Here is a 17,450-nt window from a genome sequence, read left to right on the forward strand (position 1 = left end):
TAGACATTTTCCCCTGAATGCTCAAAATGTTTACATACCTTTTCTCCTGGGAATCCACGACTCCCCTAAAAAGAGAAAAGAGAGAGAAAACTATAATTGCAAGCAAAAACCATTAATTCTTTCAGTTTTTTCACTGACTTAAGGAAGAGTTGGACTGACCCCAAAGTCTCTAGAAAAATAAAAGAAAGAATGTTACATCATTGATTAGGAGTCTACAGCCTTCAACTTGTCTTTTAAATATTTTTAAAGGTGGCAATCTGATGCACACTTATTCTTGCTAGAACTCCCTTAAGATCAGAACAGACATGAAATACATTGGGATGAAGAATAAGTGCTGCAGAATGTTTCTAAGTTTAGCGAATCATTCTGGGGATGCTTTGCCTGGAAAGGTGTAGGGGTGTGTGTGTGTGTGTGTGTGTGTGTGTGCATTGATCTGAATTATAGGGTAGTGTAGATTGATATAAATCAGTTCAATGCAGTTAATCCACATTCTTTGGATTATAGGGCAGTGTAGATCCAGTCTTTATCCCAGTCCCATCTTTACTATAGTTCACTTAAAATTACATGATTTGTTCTTTGTAGTTTTGGTTTCAAGGATGGACTAGAAGAGTAAGATTCTTTACTAATTGCCAAAAAAAATCACATTTTTCTACTATCACAGATGTTGTTTTTCACTAATTTACTCCAAAATGTGAAGTCTTTTTCCTTCATTAGTTTACTGATAAGGCTGCACGAGTATTTAACAAATTTGTACATTTTAGTGTTTGTTTTAGTACCTTAGTTCCTCTTTCACCAGGACAGCCTTGGAATCCCTGAGTTCCATTAATTCCTGCTGGTCCACGTTCACCCTGTTAAAAGAAAAAAAAAGTGCACCAATGTTTTGTGTGGCTATCAGAATGATGATGGTGAAGTAAAATTAAGAGGGAGGGAAGGAGATAAGTAAGGTTAGAAGATTTTTATTAACTCATTATCTGGGATGCTAACCTTAAATATTATGAAGAATCTAAAATTCAACATATTTCAATAATTCTACAGTACAATACATACTATTTCACTTTTAATATATAGTATGCCTCCATATATGTGGAGAATACACTCTTCAACTTTTCAGGAAAACAGAAAACCTCAGACAACAGCAAACTCTATTGAAATGAATGATCCCCACCATAAGTTACCATGAAATCAGTTTGGAAAATCTCAAAAATTCCTAGAGAAGACAGGTGAATCTGTGATTATCTTTTCCATGAGTAAAATGAGTAGAAGTAACTGTACCCATTTTATTCTGATGTTCCTAAAAGCCTTTGTAGTTGGGGCAAACGGCACCGTATGAAAATAATTCAAATCATGGTGTAATCCTAATTCACAAAGATGGCCAAAAGTTGTGCTGGCATAACAGCTTTGTCCTTAAACTAGGAAACAATAATTTCTGTTGTGTGTGTAGGAGTTTTTTTTAATGCAACATTCTTATTTAAATAGCATGTTTGTTCCTTTTTCACAATAAGTTAGTTTGTATTCATTTTCTATGGATCGTTGGTTCATCAAAAAAAATGTTTGGAATCCCCCTGTTAGTCTTGACTAGATTCAGTAAATCAATGTAATTTACCTGTCTGTTGACTCACCTTTCCACAACTGATTCAGTAGGTTTGCCCTAGTTAAGACTAACCAATAAGATTCTGACCAAAATGTAGGATAGCAATAGTTTCAAACATCCCACATTTGTGTTGATGAATTCAATCTGGGTGTCCGTATGTATGGATTTATTTTCTCTTCTTCTAACCAGCTGGATAAGTCTCTAATGAGGCCTGAGAATTTCAAAGAATTTCAAGACAGTTTCAACAACTGACAGAAAGCCAGTTGTCCTATATTTGACATTCCTTAGAAATGAGTGGAGGAGGGATTTGTTGAAAATTAACTAATAATCAGCACTATGGGATGTGCGTAGAGCATGGATCATATGTGCCTTAACTGATGCATAAACAACCCATGGAAATATTATGCCATTAGCACAGGACAAGTATGCTCCTTCTTGTTTGTGAGAAGATTATTTTGTAATCTCTTATTCACATTTTTGTTGTTGTTGTATAGGCTTTCCCCAAGTTATGAACAAGCTTGGTTCCATAGGACTGTTTTTAAGTTGAATTTGTTTGTAAGTTGGAACAGGTACATTTTTGAAGTGTAACTTCAGATAAATATAGATATAGATTATGGATAGCATAGGGAAGGGTTAACACCCCTGTGGTGTTCGTTTTGCTGGATGTGCCCCTGTTCTGAAGTTTACACCTTGTGTTCTGTCACTGTGATAAATGGAATTTGAAACATTTGGCTTGTTGTGGAAACAAGGATTGGTAATAAAGCTTCAGTGGAGACTCCTTTCCCCCCATGATAACTCTTTCAGGAGTGAATTTCCCATCTGAGGGGTAGATTTCTCTCACTTCTTGTTGTCTCACCATTCACAATTATGAGTCATTTGCAAGTTGGATGTTTGTAACTCAGAGGAATATGGAGGGCAAGGAGGCACAGCTAAAGTTAAAGAAGGTTTTGTCCTTTATTTCCTTCTTCCCTCTTTTCCTTTGGCACATGACAGAGAATTCCAGTTCTCAAAAAAAAAGTTGGATGTTTACTCACTGGTCCACCTTCATCTCCTGGATAGCCCCTGTAACCATTTTCTCCTGAAAGTCCCTTTGAAAATACAAAAACAAGACAAACATAAGGTTAATATTTACACTTCTATGCATCTACATTGGTGGTTCCCAACCTTTTTTGACCAGGGCCCACTTTGTCCAGGGCCCACTTGAAGAGAGGCCACTTGACTGGGGACCACTTTGACCAGGGACCACTCTCCAACATTGGTACCAAAAAGGGAAGGGCTGGTTAGCTGTGCGGAAAGGAGTGGAAATAAAATAAAATAAAATAAAATAAATGAACAGGAAGGAGGTTTGCAGACTGGATTTTCGTTCTCGAGGCCCACTGCTGGGCTACAGCCCACAGGTTGAGAACCACTGATTTACATAAAACTCTTTTCTAATATCCTGTATCATTTTCTTCAATCTCAATTCAAAATCCTCCTCAGTTTTTTCAAAGATGAAAAAACAAAGATCTACTATGCAATTCCTTCTATAAATTATAAATTAACTGCACTAATAATCTGATAATGATGTCAAGAAATCCTGGTTTTATATGCATATCTAGTTTTGATAAGCTTTTTAAAATAGCATTGGGTTCCTTTTATATCTTTTTAAGATATGCAGCCATATGGTGCTCAGTTTGCACTATATTTGTATCTCTAACATAAACACAAATCAGGCAGGAGTTCCAGGTGGCGCAATGGGTTAAACTCTTGTCCTGGCAGGACAGCTGCCAGTGGTTCAAATCAGGGGAGAGCTGGTTGAGCCGTCAGCTCCAGCTCCCCATGAGGGAAAAAGGGAGAAGCCTCCCACAAGGATGGTAAAACATCAAAACATCCGGGTGTCCCCTGGGCAACATCTTTGCAGATGGCCAATTCTCTCACACCAGAAGTGACTTGCATTTTTTAAGTAGCTCCTGACATAAAAAACAAACAAAAATCACAACTGAAAGAGAGACACAGAATTTGAACCAAACAGAAAAAGGCTTTGCTCGTGGGCATTTCATTTGTCGTTAACTCATCATCAAGTGCTGCTAAGCTCAGGCAGCATAGGTTTGGTAAAACTAAGGCCCCATTTACACTGCTGTAAAATCCAGTTTCTGAATCCAGTGTAGACTCATACAATCCAGTTCAAAGCAGATAATCTGGATTCCGAAATGGGATTATATGGATGTCTAGTTCCTCAGATGGATATCCACTTCTGCCATATCATAGGATCTCTTCACACAGGGAATTTTGCCCTGTTTTACCGATTTTATGTGCGGCAAAGACGGGGCTTGCCATGTGCCATCACACAACTTTCTCCTCTGCTAAACGGAGGAGAGAAGAGTTTGTGCACTTTCCTCCTCTTTTTGCCATGTGATGGCAGAAAGGGTGGCAGGGCAGCGCACGTTACGACCCTTTCTGCCATCTGATGGCATCCCCACCATGTAATGAGGGGAAGAGGGAAGGCGTTCAGGATGCCACATACTGCCCTGCACGCCTTCCCTTTTTTTGGTGCAATGGCACAGACCGAAGAGGTCCATAAACAGTTTCAGAAAGTCTCCTCTGATTCAGAAGCAACTTTCCATGGGGCACAGAGTATGGCATTGAAGGCACATTGTTCTAAAATGCTCTCAACAACAGCAACTATTGAGACATGGTCAGTGGAGCAGTTAATACACTCCAATATTTTGGCTAAACTTTAAAGGACCTATCTATGCTGTTGAACCTGTTTTGGAACTAAGATTCAATATTTGAGATAGCTCCTTTTAAGTCTAGACTAAAACCCAGAAGAAACCTACTGGTGCACTGATATCTAGATCACCAATCACATGCAGAACAAGCAGTATGGTCTTTTGGATCCTGGTCAAAGGCTATCCGATTGGATTTGCATTTCCAGAAACTGGGCTAGAAGCCTCACCTTTGGCCCAAATAAACCTGGCAATCCTCTGTCTCCCCTCTGTCCAGAGCATTTGCATGGGACTCCACAGCATGCCTTTTCTGCAATATTGTCCTATAGGAGAAAAAAAACACGAGTAAATAAAAAAACAGATGAAGAGAAAATGCATGCAAGAAAATGCATTCACGTTCCTCAGAACCATACCTGGAAATAGAAATTAGCAAGCTTTTAATTTTTGAACTGTCTAGATTTCTCTTGACCAATATAGAGATGATTGTTAATGAAACTGGCACAATACTGTTGGAATTCAACCCCACACTCCCCAAGTCTCAAGTCCTTAATGAGGAACAGTTTAATTAGCTTAGTACAGACTAAAGCAGGGGTCCTCAAACTTTTTAAACAGAGGGCCAGGTTACAGTCCCTCAAACTGTTGGAGGGCCAGATTATAATTTGAAAAAAACCTGAATGAATTCGTATGCACACTGCACATATCTTATTTGTAGTGCAAAAATACTTTAAAACAATACAATAATTAAAATGAAGAACAATTTTAACAAATATAAACTTATTAGTATTTCAATGGGAAGTGTGGACTTGCTTTTGGCTAATGAGATAGGATTGTTGTTGTTGTTGTTGCTGCTGTGTGCTTTCAAGTCATTTCATACTTATGATGACCCTGAGTGAGGGTCAGGTAAATGACCATGGAGGGCCGTATCTGCCCCCGGGCCTTAGTTTGAGGACCCCTGGACTAAAGGTTTCTCTTCCCACATGCCTCCTGTATGACAGTTGGAATATATCTAACTTCTTCTCTTTGTTTCTTCTCTCATTCTGACTGGTTGTGTAGAATGGATTCTTTTCTACTGCAAGCCTTTACTTTGACTTCTTTTTCTTTCATCTGAGCATGTGATGTACTTTGAGATCTCTCTCTGCTTGTGTGTCAGAGAGATGTAGTAATTGGTGTTTTTCCCTCTCTTTGAAACGTTACAAGAAATGGGTGTTAGGGTAGCTCAGACCCAGTTCTTTACTATGAAGAAATGTATAGTAGAGCCTCACTTATCCAACATAAATGGGCTGGCAGAACATTGGATAAGTGAAAACGTTGGATAATAAGGAGGGATTAAGGAAAAATCATAGCATAAGTTATGATTTTTCCAATTAAGCACAAAAAATCATGTTTGAAATACAAAACACCTGGAAGACCAGAGTCGGGAACACACTCAGATCCAGTTCTTTACTATGAAGCAATGCAGTTAGTTCTTTATAAACCTTTTGTTATTCTTTAAAGATTGGACTCTGCATCTTTGCCTGGCTAAGCTCTTAATTCTTTACAGCCACATCACACGGTACTTCATGGTCTGCTCATCAATGAGCTGATGCTCAACTTTTAGTATCCTGTTTGTTTTTGGATGCTATGTTATATTTTAGGGTAGTTCCCCCCCCCCCCCCCTAAAATATACCTTAAACTGATATGGAAGGAAATTAGTATGAAATGGGGGAAAGAAAATACAAAAAACACAGACCTTTGACAGGGCAATGATGAATTGGCTTTCACCTTGGAAAAAACTTAGTGAAAATAACATGTGAAAACAAACTTTCTAAAAAAAACTGTACTGAAACAAGCAGAAAGATGTCTACATGTTATATGAGGGTAAATAAACTTTGAATGCATAAGGTGTGGAAAAGCAATGAATGGGAAAAGTTAGGAAAATGATGTCTTGGATATCTCATACATAACTGCAATCCCACCTCTGCCTCCAGAAAAATGAGAGTTATACCAGAGAGGCATTGTAAGGGCTACCTGTGTTTCACTGGTAATTATGAGCAATTAACAGTTAAATATTCATAAAAAATTGTATAGTGGAAACAGTCGGACATATTACAGACTATTTACCTCTGCCTTCAGAAAAGGGAGAGTTATACCAGAGCGGCACTGTAAGGACTATCTGTGTTTTACTGGTGATTATAAACAATTAACAATTAAATTTTCATAAACATTGTACAATGGAAACAATTGGACATATTACAGACTATTTACCAGTTGTTCTGCCAGGTCAAAGTCTAAATCCAGCAAATTCACTTGAAGAGGACGGTTGTAAGTAAAGCCACGTCCAAATTCCAGTTGCATCACCTCTTCAAAATTTGGCACTCGCTCCAACCCAACGAGGATGAGAGCCTTGACACCTAGAGAATCGGGAAAAACCCCATGAGATCTGAATGATCAATGCTTCTTTTATATGGTTGTGGTCCTCTATCAAAGAAAGGGATAAGCACATCTGTCCATATGATTTTCTCATGTTCATATCTCCAATTGATTACATCATATTTTATCATTTGGATTTCTTACATATGTATCAAGTTATATGTACATTACTTCCTGATCTACAAAGATTTTGTGATGACTCTACTCTAATATGCCATTTGCTTGCAGGTTCTGACTGAAGAACTGCACTGAAAAATGGGATGAATATACTTACTGCAAAGAAAAAGAAACAATTATTTCTTGGTTTGTAGATTTTTTGGGAAAAGCAAAATGGTGTGTGAAATGAATTGTTCCCAATCTTTTACCTACAGGTGATGTATACACAGAGTGAACTGAGGGCCCATCCAGGCAGGCCTGAAATGCAAAACCTGTTCGGGGTTTACCTGGGGTGTCCAAATGACACCTCAGGTAAACCTGAATTAATCTGGAGTAAACTGGGATTTCCCAGTTTACTCTGGATTAAACACCTACAAAGATCTGGACCTTCATGTAAAGTTTGGATCTTTCCGTGTGTGGACCTTGTGGGGATTGACTCCCAGAACCAGTTACATGATTCCAGGATCAACCCCCATTGCTATCCCAGTTCTTCAGGGTCCAAGCACCTCCTCCCAGCCCCCTGCTGCCAGAGGGACAAGAATTTTAAGTAGACCTACACGCCTATCTATAGTCCCTTCTCCACTGATGAATAAAATCCAGAAGATCTCCTTTGTACTGGATTATATGGCAGTGTAGTCTCTTATAATCAAAGTTCAAAGCAGGTAATGGGGATGAACTGCTTTGATAATCTGGATTATTTGGCTGTGTAGAAGGCGCCCATGGCTGAAGTAGGTGCATCCACATTGGGTGGGGGGGGGGGGGAGGGGCACACAAAAGGAGGCAAAGCTGGGAGGGTTTTCTTTTTTTTTCAGACTCAGGTTGAGGGCTATTCCACACAGCCATATAACCTAGAATATCAAAGCAGATAATCCACAATATCTTATTTGAACTGGGCTATCTGAGTCCAAACTGCCATGTAACACATGGATTTTATACAGCTGTGTGGAAGGGGCCTTGGAAAATGGGAGGAAGCCAATTGCAACTGAAACGCACACACAAAAACAAAGAATGTTGGTAGAGGATTCATTAACCCTTTTGTGGCCCAAAGGCCAAACCATGCCGTGCCCCTTAACAGACAGGCTCCCCCATCCCCAGCCTCTCCAGAGGAGCAAGCAGAGAGGTGCGTTCCCCTTTAACTGCCCCTCCAGCCCCAGGGCTCACACCTTCCCTATTACAGTCTGCCTCACACTTCCCCACAGGCACCCCTCCTTTTCTTCCTTTCTTTTTTTGGAGCTCCAACCAGCCAGTTCCACAATGCACCAGGCGATTCTCTCTCCCACTCTCAGAATCCGTGGCCACTAAAGAGTTAACACCACAAACATCAGAAGAGCTGCAAGATCAAGAACAAGCCACAAAAGCAAAGACATGACCCACCCAGAGGAAAAGTATTCTTATTAGACATCAAGGGAACCACTGACCGCATAAGGAAGCTGATGAAGAAACAACCTACAAACTATCTACAGACCCACCAAGAAAATCCAACAAATGCTACATTCGGCAAAGGAGAAGAAGGATCCTCTCACCCCTACAGGAGTCTACTGGGCCATAAAGTCCAGGAAAATCGCATTCAAAGCATGCCCAACAGACAGCCATCCAGCCTCTGTTTAAAAGCCTCAAAAGAAGGAGCCTCCACCATGAAAATGAACAAAATTCTCGCTACCGTATTAAAAAAAACCAAAACTCTAAAATCAGGACAGTAAATAAAGAACAACACTCAAAAACAGGGGAATTCCAGACAAGAAACAGTCAGGGCCAGCTAATATCTCCCAACAAAGGATTCTCCCAGGCAGGAAGCAGCCAAGCCTTGAAGCTGCAAGGCTTCTCAATGTTAATCAAGATGTTCAATTGCAACATTCACACTTGCCTCATTCAGACAAGAGTTCTTTCTCCCACCCTGGACATTCCACAGATATATAAACCCCACTTGCCTTGTTTCCAAGAAACCTCACAACCTCTGAGGATGCCTGCTATAGATGTGGGTGAAACATCAGGGGAGAATGCTTCTAGAACATGGCCATACATCCCGGAAAACTCGCAGCAACCCAGTTAACACTCCCTCAGTCACTCTTGCCTCTAGGGCGCTTTTCCACATTCAGCCAGGAAGCCAGGCGTAGGGGCTGTAATGACTGCAGTGGATTCCTTTGTGGACCATATTTTAGGTCTCGTGGACCACTGATGGTCCGCAGACTACAGGTTAAGAACTGTTGCTTTGTATTAATCTTGAAGTAAAGTGGCATGAGTTTGTATATGTGGTCTTATAAACATGAACTACAATAATTCTACTATCAGCATAAAGGATTATTATACAATACCTTCTTTCTTCAGATCAGCAGATGCTGCAGCTAGCTGCCCCCTAGGGCCATCAAGGCCATCGGTTAAGTGAATCACGACCTGAAAAGGGTGTATTTAAGTTATTAGGCTTCTATTGAGAAGTACATACAGGTATATTATTATTTTATTTATTTATTTCTTGCATTTATTAACCGCCGCTCTCAGCCCTAGGGCGACTCGCGGCGGTGTACAGTACAAAAGGACACTTTACAAAGAAATCAGAACAACTAACATCACTAATACATAACATCTAAATTACACTAAAAATCCGCTCCGTCATAATATGGAATCATAATCAATCTCGTAGTCATAATTCATTGCAATGCTGCAATATAATCATGGTCAGTTGTTAAGATTATACTCAGGAGATGGCCTGCAGCACCAGTCTTTTAAGAGTGTTCATTTTGCATCTGTTCTCTGTTGTGAGTGAAAATACATGGTATATTACAATGTTAATAGTTGTGCAGAAAAGGGAATTTCAGCAAACATTGTTTGCATGAGATGCAACACCTGTTGAAGTTCCTTCTTCTTTGCATCAATTAAAGGAAAGAACAGAAGTTCTCTCTTGCAATTCTCCTGCAAACCTGCCCCGTGACACACTGAGATCTGACAGACCTTTTCTTGGGAAAACAGATTGTAGTAGCAGAAAACAATCAACAGAACGTCATCTCCTGAAGTAAGCATTACATTTGTGCAGTGACTTGTCTAGTTGGAAATCAAGAAAGATACTGCAATGATTGGGATGAGCTAGGTTACATAAACCTGAAAATATGTGAGTTCTTTAGGTGAAGTACACTGCCTCTTTCAGTGATTCAGAGGTGTCAAAATAGTACTTTGATTAAATTGTCTAGTTCAATGATAATTCTTTTGCCATCTTTTTCTAGACAGAACAGTGCCTTATGGTGCACACAAGGAAGGAGCCTGAAAGGGACCTATAGGTTTTAAAAGCTGAGAATGAGTAAGCCAAGTCTGATATATTAGTATTTGGAGAGAAAGTGTGCAGGACCCAGATAGACTGGCTCAGTCTGGCAGGCTTCCAAAATCGATTTGAACACATTTCACAGAACTCAAAAAACTTGCTCAGAATATGCATTCTTTTGCTATAAAATGCAATTTTCCAAGCCCTGTACAGAAGTGATTTGACATATTTTGATAAGTTTGAATTGTACATAATATTCTAAATCCTAGCTAACAATATGGCAGCATATTGTTAGCTAGCTGTCACCTATAACTCATTACTTTTCGAAACAATCTCCACAAATGTCTGGTGCTGGTGGCTGCCTCTCTTAAACTGTGGTGAAGAAATGTGTCTCTACATTAAAACTAAAGACAAAATAGATCATGCTCCATAATACTAGAATAAAAATATTATTGCAAACGGATCAGAATTCAGTGAAACACTTTGTTAAACAACAACAATAATGCATTTTATTTCTTACCTGCTTCTTTTCATGGCTCGAGGCAGAGCACAACAATTAAAAGACAGCCTTTGTCAAAGCATGGCAAGTATTGATATCATTCTTCTAATAGTTCACCTTTCCTGTCTATTTGTTGTTTGTAAACTGAAATTTTTATGTTTTCCTTTGATACCATCAGATGATGATGGTAAAGTTATTTTCCAAAAGTATGGCAGTAGATTACAGGAGCTGTCTTCATAGACCTGTCAGCAGCCTATGACACTGTAAATCATCATCTTCTCCTGAGAAAAAGTTATAATATCACAAAGGACTACCACCTCACCCTCTTCATAGGAAATCTGCTACAAAGAGCTTTTTTGTACAATTCCAGAGCCAGAGAAGCAGATGGCGAAAACCAAAGAACGGCCTGCCTCAGGGGAGCGTGCTTGCTCCATCAGTGTTTAACATTTACACAAATGATCAGCCACTGCCAGAAGGGACAAATAATTTCATATATGCTGACAATCGTGCCATCACCTCCTAAATACAGAGCTTTGAAATGGTTGAACAGAAGCTCTCCAAAGCTTTAGGTGCTGTTACTGTCTATTAAAGGGAAAACCAGCTGATTCCTAATCCATCTACAACACATGTGTGTGCTTTTCACCTTAAGAAGCATCTTGAGCTCTGAGGAAGGAATCCCACTGGAGCATTGCAGCACACCCAAATACTTAGGAATTACCCTGGACTATGCTCTGGCTTACAAGAAGCACTGCTTGACTATCAAGCAAAACATGGGTGCGAGAAAAAATATAATACAAAAGCTGACCGGCCACAACCTGGGGACTACAACCAAACACAGCGAAGACAACTGCCCTTGTAATTTGCTACTCTGCTGCTGAATACACATGCCTAGTGTGGAACTCAACATGTTAAAATAGTGCATGCTATAATGCTCCATTATCACAGGATGTCTATGCCCCACACCACTGGAGAAATTATACTGTTTAGCTGGTATTGCAACACATGACATCCACCAGGAAGCAGCAGCCAACAATGAAAGGACCAAGGCAGTGACATCTCTGGCCCATCCCGTTTGAACATCTGCCAGCATGCCAATGCCATAAATCAAAAAATAGTTTTCTAAGATGTACAGAGATAATCACAGGAACACCTCAGCAAGCGAGAGTCCAAAAGTGGCAGGCTCAAACCCAGAACCTCAAGCCATGGCTGATACCAAATGAGAGACCTTGGACACACAGAAGACTGGGTAACTTGGAAGGTGCTGAACAGACTGCACTCTAGCACCACAAGTTGCAGAGCCAAGCTTAAGAAATGGGGCCACAAAGTCTACGATATACGAGTGTGGAGAAGAGCAAGCCACAGACCACCTATTACAATGCAGTCTGAGCCCTGCCTCATGCACCTTTATAGCAACACCAGAGGCACTCCAAGGAGCCAGCTACTGGTCAAAGGACATTTAGTATAATGTCAGGTTTTAAAACTTTGTTCATGTTTTTAAATACATTACAACTGTACCCTCGGTTCGCTTCTGACATGATAAATACAATAAATTTTCCAAAAGTAAGAATGGTTGTAAAACGTACCTTGACACTTCCTGCAGAAGATGCTCTGAATTTATTCTGATAAGACCTGAGAGTTTCTGCAGTCAAGACATATGGCCCACGGTTGCTCAAGGCTCGGAATTTTTCAAACAATTCTGGCTGATACTCAGAAAAGTCAAATGCTTCCACTTCTCCAGAGGGAGTCTGCGCTAGGAGAGCCACGCGCACAGTTGGTGCCTGGTTGCGTGTGCAGCTGATTTTCTGCATTCGAGTAATTCTGTTCAATATATCTTCAACATTTGACTCCAGTACTCTTTGCACATTGAATATACTTTGCCCTGGTCCAACATCTGAGACATCAAATCCAATTATAACATCCAGATTACAATCTAGAGTGGATAAAAAAGTGACAAAAGTGTGAATGCATATCCAGAGTAGAAGACTCAAGGCAGTGTAGCTGTATCAACACTGTGGTATTCTACCAAATATACATTTTATATAACTGTTACATATGTTACCTAATGCTCTTTTAGTCATGTTCACCAATACTGAAAAAGTTTATCACTTTAATCTACTTCCAACATAAATATGACAGAGACAGTTTTCTACTACAGGTTTTTGCTTGATTGAAGTCCCAGTCTTTTTCCAGGAGGTCCCATGTTTTCCTCAGAAGATAATGAAACCCCAAAGCCTTCCATAGTTTCCCATCCCAATTTAGGATGAGGGATTAAAGCCTTTTGTCAGTTAATTTGTATCAGCCTGGAGGTCTCTCTTTTCACTTGGGCTGCCAACCATCGGTATAATTCAAACAGGCAGCAAATCAGGTTTAATACGTCACTCCATTGTCTTAAGTACTGGAGTCTTGGCACATTTAAATGTGAGAATGAGATGGCTCTCCCTTATTCTTTTATGCCATTTTATTATATATAGTCATAGATATAACATGTATACTTCCCTTAGGACAGTGGTTCTCAACCTAGGGTCCCCAGATGTTTTTGGCCTACAACTCCCAGAAATCCCAACCAGTTTACCAGCTGTTAGGATTTCTGGGAGTTGAAGGCCAAAAACATCTGGGGACCCCAGGTTGAGAACCACTGCCTTAGGAGAAAACACAGACTCCTAATTGTTTACACATATTGTATTCTGTTAACTTTATCTTTCTGGTAATATATCATATATCTTGTCATCAGACTGTTTCATATTTATCTTAACAGCATTCACTGTAGCCCCTTACGCACAGATGTATAAAATCCACATTGAACTGGATTATATGGCAGTGTGGAGTCAATCCAGTTCAAAGCAGATAGTGTGGATTATCTGCCTTGGTATTTTGAGTTATATGGCTGTGTGAAAGGGTCCTACAAGGCATTACATATTGACAAGTAACTGTGCAGTTATAATATCTTGTGAGTTTTTTTCCTTAGGAAGCGCACACACACTTAATATATAGAGGAACATAAGCATAACATCTGTGGAGGAGAGACACAGGCATCTATGGAAGATAATCATCCTTCGGCATTGCATCCTATGTGTTACAGCATCTATTATAAGCATTCTATCCACTAAGATAGGAATTTTACTGTTTATCATAGTCTGTATATCTTATCAGCATTGCCTGAGTCTCCATAAGCTAGAAACAGCAAAGCTGTTAGAAACAGCTGTGTTAGTGCATGGGACACTCATTCATCGTAGCCTGGCTTCTGTATCTCCAGTACTTGTTTTATAATAACTCTGGCTTCTTTCCACCCAATCAGAGACAGATCTTTGCTAGCTTCCACTATTGTAAACAGTGTTATATTGTTTATATAAACTATTATTCTCATCCAATAAGAGAAGCAACTTTACTGGTTCTGACATTGTATCATATTATTCACAAGCCCATCTAATACACTAGTAATCCTCCCTAGCTGAATTCACTATAAGTTAGTCATTTGTTTATGTTATCATTCAAATAATTTCTCATTTTATCCCTTCCTTTATAGTTTCCTTTGGAATTGGCAAATACCTGTGCCAGTAGTATTACGCAAATCTTTCTGCTCCATACTTTAGAAACAGTCCTAGGTTGTGACAGTTGCAATAAAATTAATTCATACTCTAAAACAGGGGTCCTCAAACTAAGGCCCAAGGGCCAGATACGGCCCTCTAAGGTCATTTACCCGGCCCTCACTCAGGGTCAACTTAAGTCTGAAATGACTTGAAAGTACGCAACAACAACAATCCTATCTCATCAGCAAAAATCAGGTCCACACTTCCCATTGAAATACTAATAAGTTTATATTTGTTAAAATTGTTCTCAATTTTAATTATTGTATTGTTTTTAAGTGGTTTTTGCACTACAAATAAGATATGTGCAGTGTGCATAGGAATTCATGTTTTTTTCAAATTATAATCCGGCCCTCCAACAGTTTGAGGGACTGTGACCTGGCCCTCTGTTTAAAAAGTTTGTGGACCCCTGCTCTAAAACCATGCTACACTGGATCCTGGGACTAAATTCTCATTTTGTGGGCAGTTCCACACAGCCCTTTAACCCAAGAGCAATCACATTTAAAAAAATGTGATTGCGCCTGGGTTGAAGTCTGCACAGGTTCAGAAAACACATACTTTTCTGGGGGGGGGGGGGGTGTCCACATGCCCTCCCAGAGACACTCTCATCCCCTTCCCAAAACAATTAAAAACGGGGAGAAAAGTAAAATACCTTACTCGGCTTCCATTAAATTGCTGCCAGAGATCTCCTGGCATGTAGAAATGACACGCCAGGAGAAGGAGGGGCACTAGTGATTTTTCTCCTCCCCCTTCTCCTGGTGTGTCATTTCTTTGTGACAGGAGAGCTCTGGCAGCAGTTTAATGGCAGCCGGATAAGTTATTTTCCTTTCCGCTTCTCCCTCCTCCACTGGGAGGAGGGAGCAAGCTTGTTTTCTGCTTCCTTGGAGACTAGGACGCGGAACAATGGCTTCAAACTACAAGAGAGGAGATTCCATCTGAACATTAGGAAGAACTTCCTGACTGTGAGAGCCGTTCAGCAGTGGAACTCTCTGCCCCAGAGTGTGGTGGAGGCTCCTTCTTTGGAAGCTTTTAAGCAGAGGCTGGATGGCCATTTGTGAGGGGTGATTTGAATGCAATATTCCTGCTTCTTGGCAGGGGGTTGGACTGGATGGCCCATGAGGTCTCTTCCAACTCTTTGATTCTATGATTCTATGATTTTCTTGGGTGATCAGCTTGGAAAACTGTGAGGGCTGTGAGGACAGTTCCCTCAGAAGTCCCAGAACTTCTGAGTCCAGACAGTGGCCATACTGGATTCAACCCAAGTCTTTCAGGAAGACTCGGGTCTTTCCAATATCAAATTAATTCGGAACAAAGCAGGGTTTTTAGATAATCCAGTTCAAAGCAGATATTGTGGATTATCTGCCCTGATATTCTGGGTTATATGGCTGTGTGGAAAGGCCCTAAGTCAGCTATTAGAGAGTCCATTGGCCCAAAGTACATTTTACCCAGGCAAACCCACTTTAGGAATACTGGTGACAGATCCCGTATTCCTTCAATCGTAAAGAAAATAGTAAAACTTTTTTGAAGCTGGTAAATATTTTAAATGTTTCCCAGGTCTCCAGTTAATATGTAAAAAAGGCTGAATCTGATTCCCTAATTTTGCAGCAACTGCTGATGTAATTTTTATAAACCAGAACATTGGAATTAGCATTTGTATTACCAAATATGGAAAGGAGAATCAAAGGCATAACTGTATATAGCAATTAGAGCATCCGAAGGAGCTTTGAAGTAGAAACAACAAAACAATGGTGTAACAGAAATAACCCCCCTCTCTATATATATTTAATTACCTCTTGAGACTTCTCCCACACCAACGCACAGCTGCTCTTTCATGACATCATTCAATGTAACCAAGACAGCCTCATTCAATTCCGACAGTTCCTGGGCTGTTGCTGCCCGAAAACCTGTGGTGCTGTCACTGGAGAGCTTTGCAATGTCACTCAGGTCGATGTTCCTCACACCAACTGCAAAAACCTTGACACCTTGTTGCGCCAGGGCCAAGGCAGCTGTCTGCCCATCATCCTCTGGCTTGCCTCCTGTTATAATAAAAGCAATCTGAGGGACCTTCTGATCGACTCTGCTGCCAGCCTCCTTTACAAAGTGTTTTGCTTGGATGTGTCTGATGGCTGTGCCAGTATTGGCCGTTCGGCCTCCTTTATATGCTATTTTTTTCACCGCTTCTAAGATCTGTTCCTTGTCAATGAAGTCCTTCAAGAAGAATTCATCACTCACATCTGAGTTATACTGCACTAAGCCAACTTTAATGGAGTCACCTTCTTCATAGATAGCATCGACGATGCCATATACAAATTCAACAACTTCCTGGAAATTATCTCTTCCAAAGTTGATGGAACTATCCAGCAAAAAAACAATGTCGGCTTGTTTTTTACTGTCTAGAAGATTTAAAAGGATAGGAAGAAGCTGTTAAAAGCACATTTTGAAAACACATTTGACCAGACATCTTCAAGATTTGTAATAGGAGCATAGCATCATCATCATCATCATCATCATCATCATCATCATTATTATTATTATTTTACTTATCTGCCCCTCCTTGTGGCTCTAAGTGGGTTACAATTGCTAAAAACATAAAATCAACTACATCTTATAAAATACACATAACATATAACTATTGTTATTATTATTGTTATTATGTTTATTAATATATTAATGCTTTGAATACAATATTCCTGCTTCTTGGCAGGGGGTTGGACTGGATGGCCCATGAGGTCTCTTCCAACTCTATGATTCTACGATTCTACAAAGGAGACTTAAAGCAGCTTACAATAAAAGCATTTCAATGCAATTTAAAATCCAATATACAGTAGAGTCTGACATATCCAACATAAACGGGCTGGCAGAACATCAGATAAATGAAAATGTTGGATAATATGGAGTCTCCTACTGTTACCCGTCCACTAGACACCTTGAATGCTAACAACAGGGACTCAAAGAGTTAAGGCAAGCCAATGCCTCGGCGCTAGAGCGGCCCAAAAGGACATGCCAGGATGCGGAAGAGGAGCATGGAAAACACAGAGGGAAGGAGGGATGACATTTCCACTTCCGGCCCTGCCTCTTTCCCCCGTTTTCCTCCTTCCTTCTCCTCCTTGCTTTGCCCTATACGCTTATTGATAATGGAGAGTGAGTTAGGGAGCGCTCTTTTAATTGAAAGGGAATGCTGGAGGGGAAAAAGGGGGGGGGGGGTCAAATAAGAGTGTCGGATAAAACGGAATGACGGATAAGTGAGACTCTACTG

General features: G+C 40.2%; 1 protein-coding gene across 3 annotated transcripts in view; it reads right to left on the bottom strand.

Moving 5' to 3' along the window:
• The window catches only part of COL6A3 (collagen type VI alpha 3 chain), a 147,834-nt gene that overhangs the window by 62,322 nt on the left and 68,062 nt on the right, over nucleotides 1–17,450 (bottom strand). For all 3 annotated transcript variants that reach the window (XM_060783504.2, XM_067469966.1, XM_067469959.1), the window contains 8 exons: nucleotides 15,985–16,587; nucleotides 12,194–12,540; nucleotides 9,174–9,252; nucleotides 6,541–6,686; nucleotides 4,527–4,619; nucleotides 2,626–2,679; nucleotides 777–848; nucleotides 39–65 (listed from right to left, as the gene is read on the bottom strand). In XM_060783504.2, coding sequence (XP_060639487.2) covers nucleotides 39–65; nucleotides 777–848; nucleotides 2,626–2,679; nucleotides 4,527–4,619; nucleotides 6,541–6,686; nucleotides 9,174–9,252; nucleotides 12,194–12,540; nucleotides 15,985–16,587 — 1,421 coding nt within the window. The remainder of the gene's footprint in view (nucleotides 1–38; nucleotides 66–776; nucleotides 849–2,625; nucleotides 2,680–4,526; nucleotides 4,620–6,540; nucleotides 6,687–9,173; nucleotides 9,253–12,193; nucleotides 12,541–15,984; nucleotides 16,588–17,450) is intronic.

Source organism: Anolis sagrei, chromosome 1 (genome assembly GCF_037176765.1).
Source record: "Anolis sagrei isolate rAnoSag1 chromosome 1, rAnoSag1.mat, whole genome shotgun sequence".
NCBI lineage: Eukaryota > Metazoa > Chordata > Lepidosauria > Squamata > Dactyloidae > Anolis > Anolis sagrei.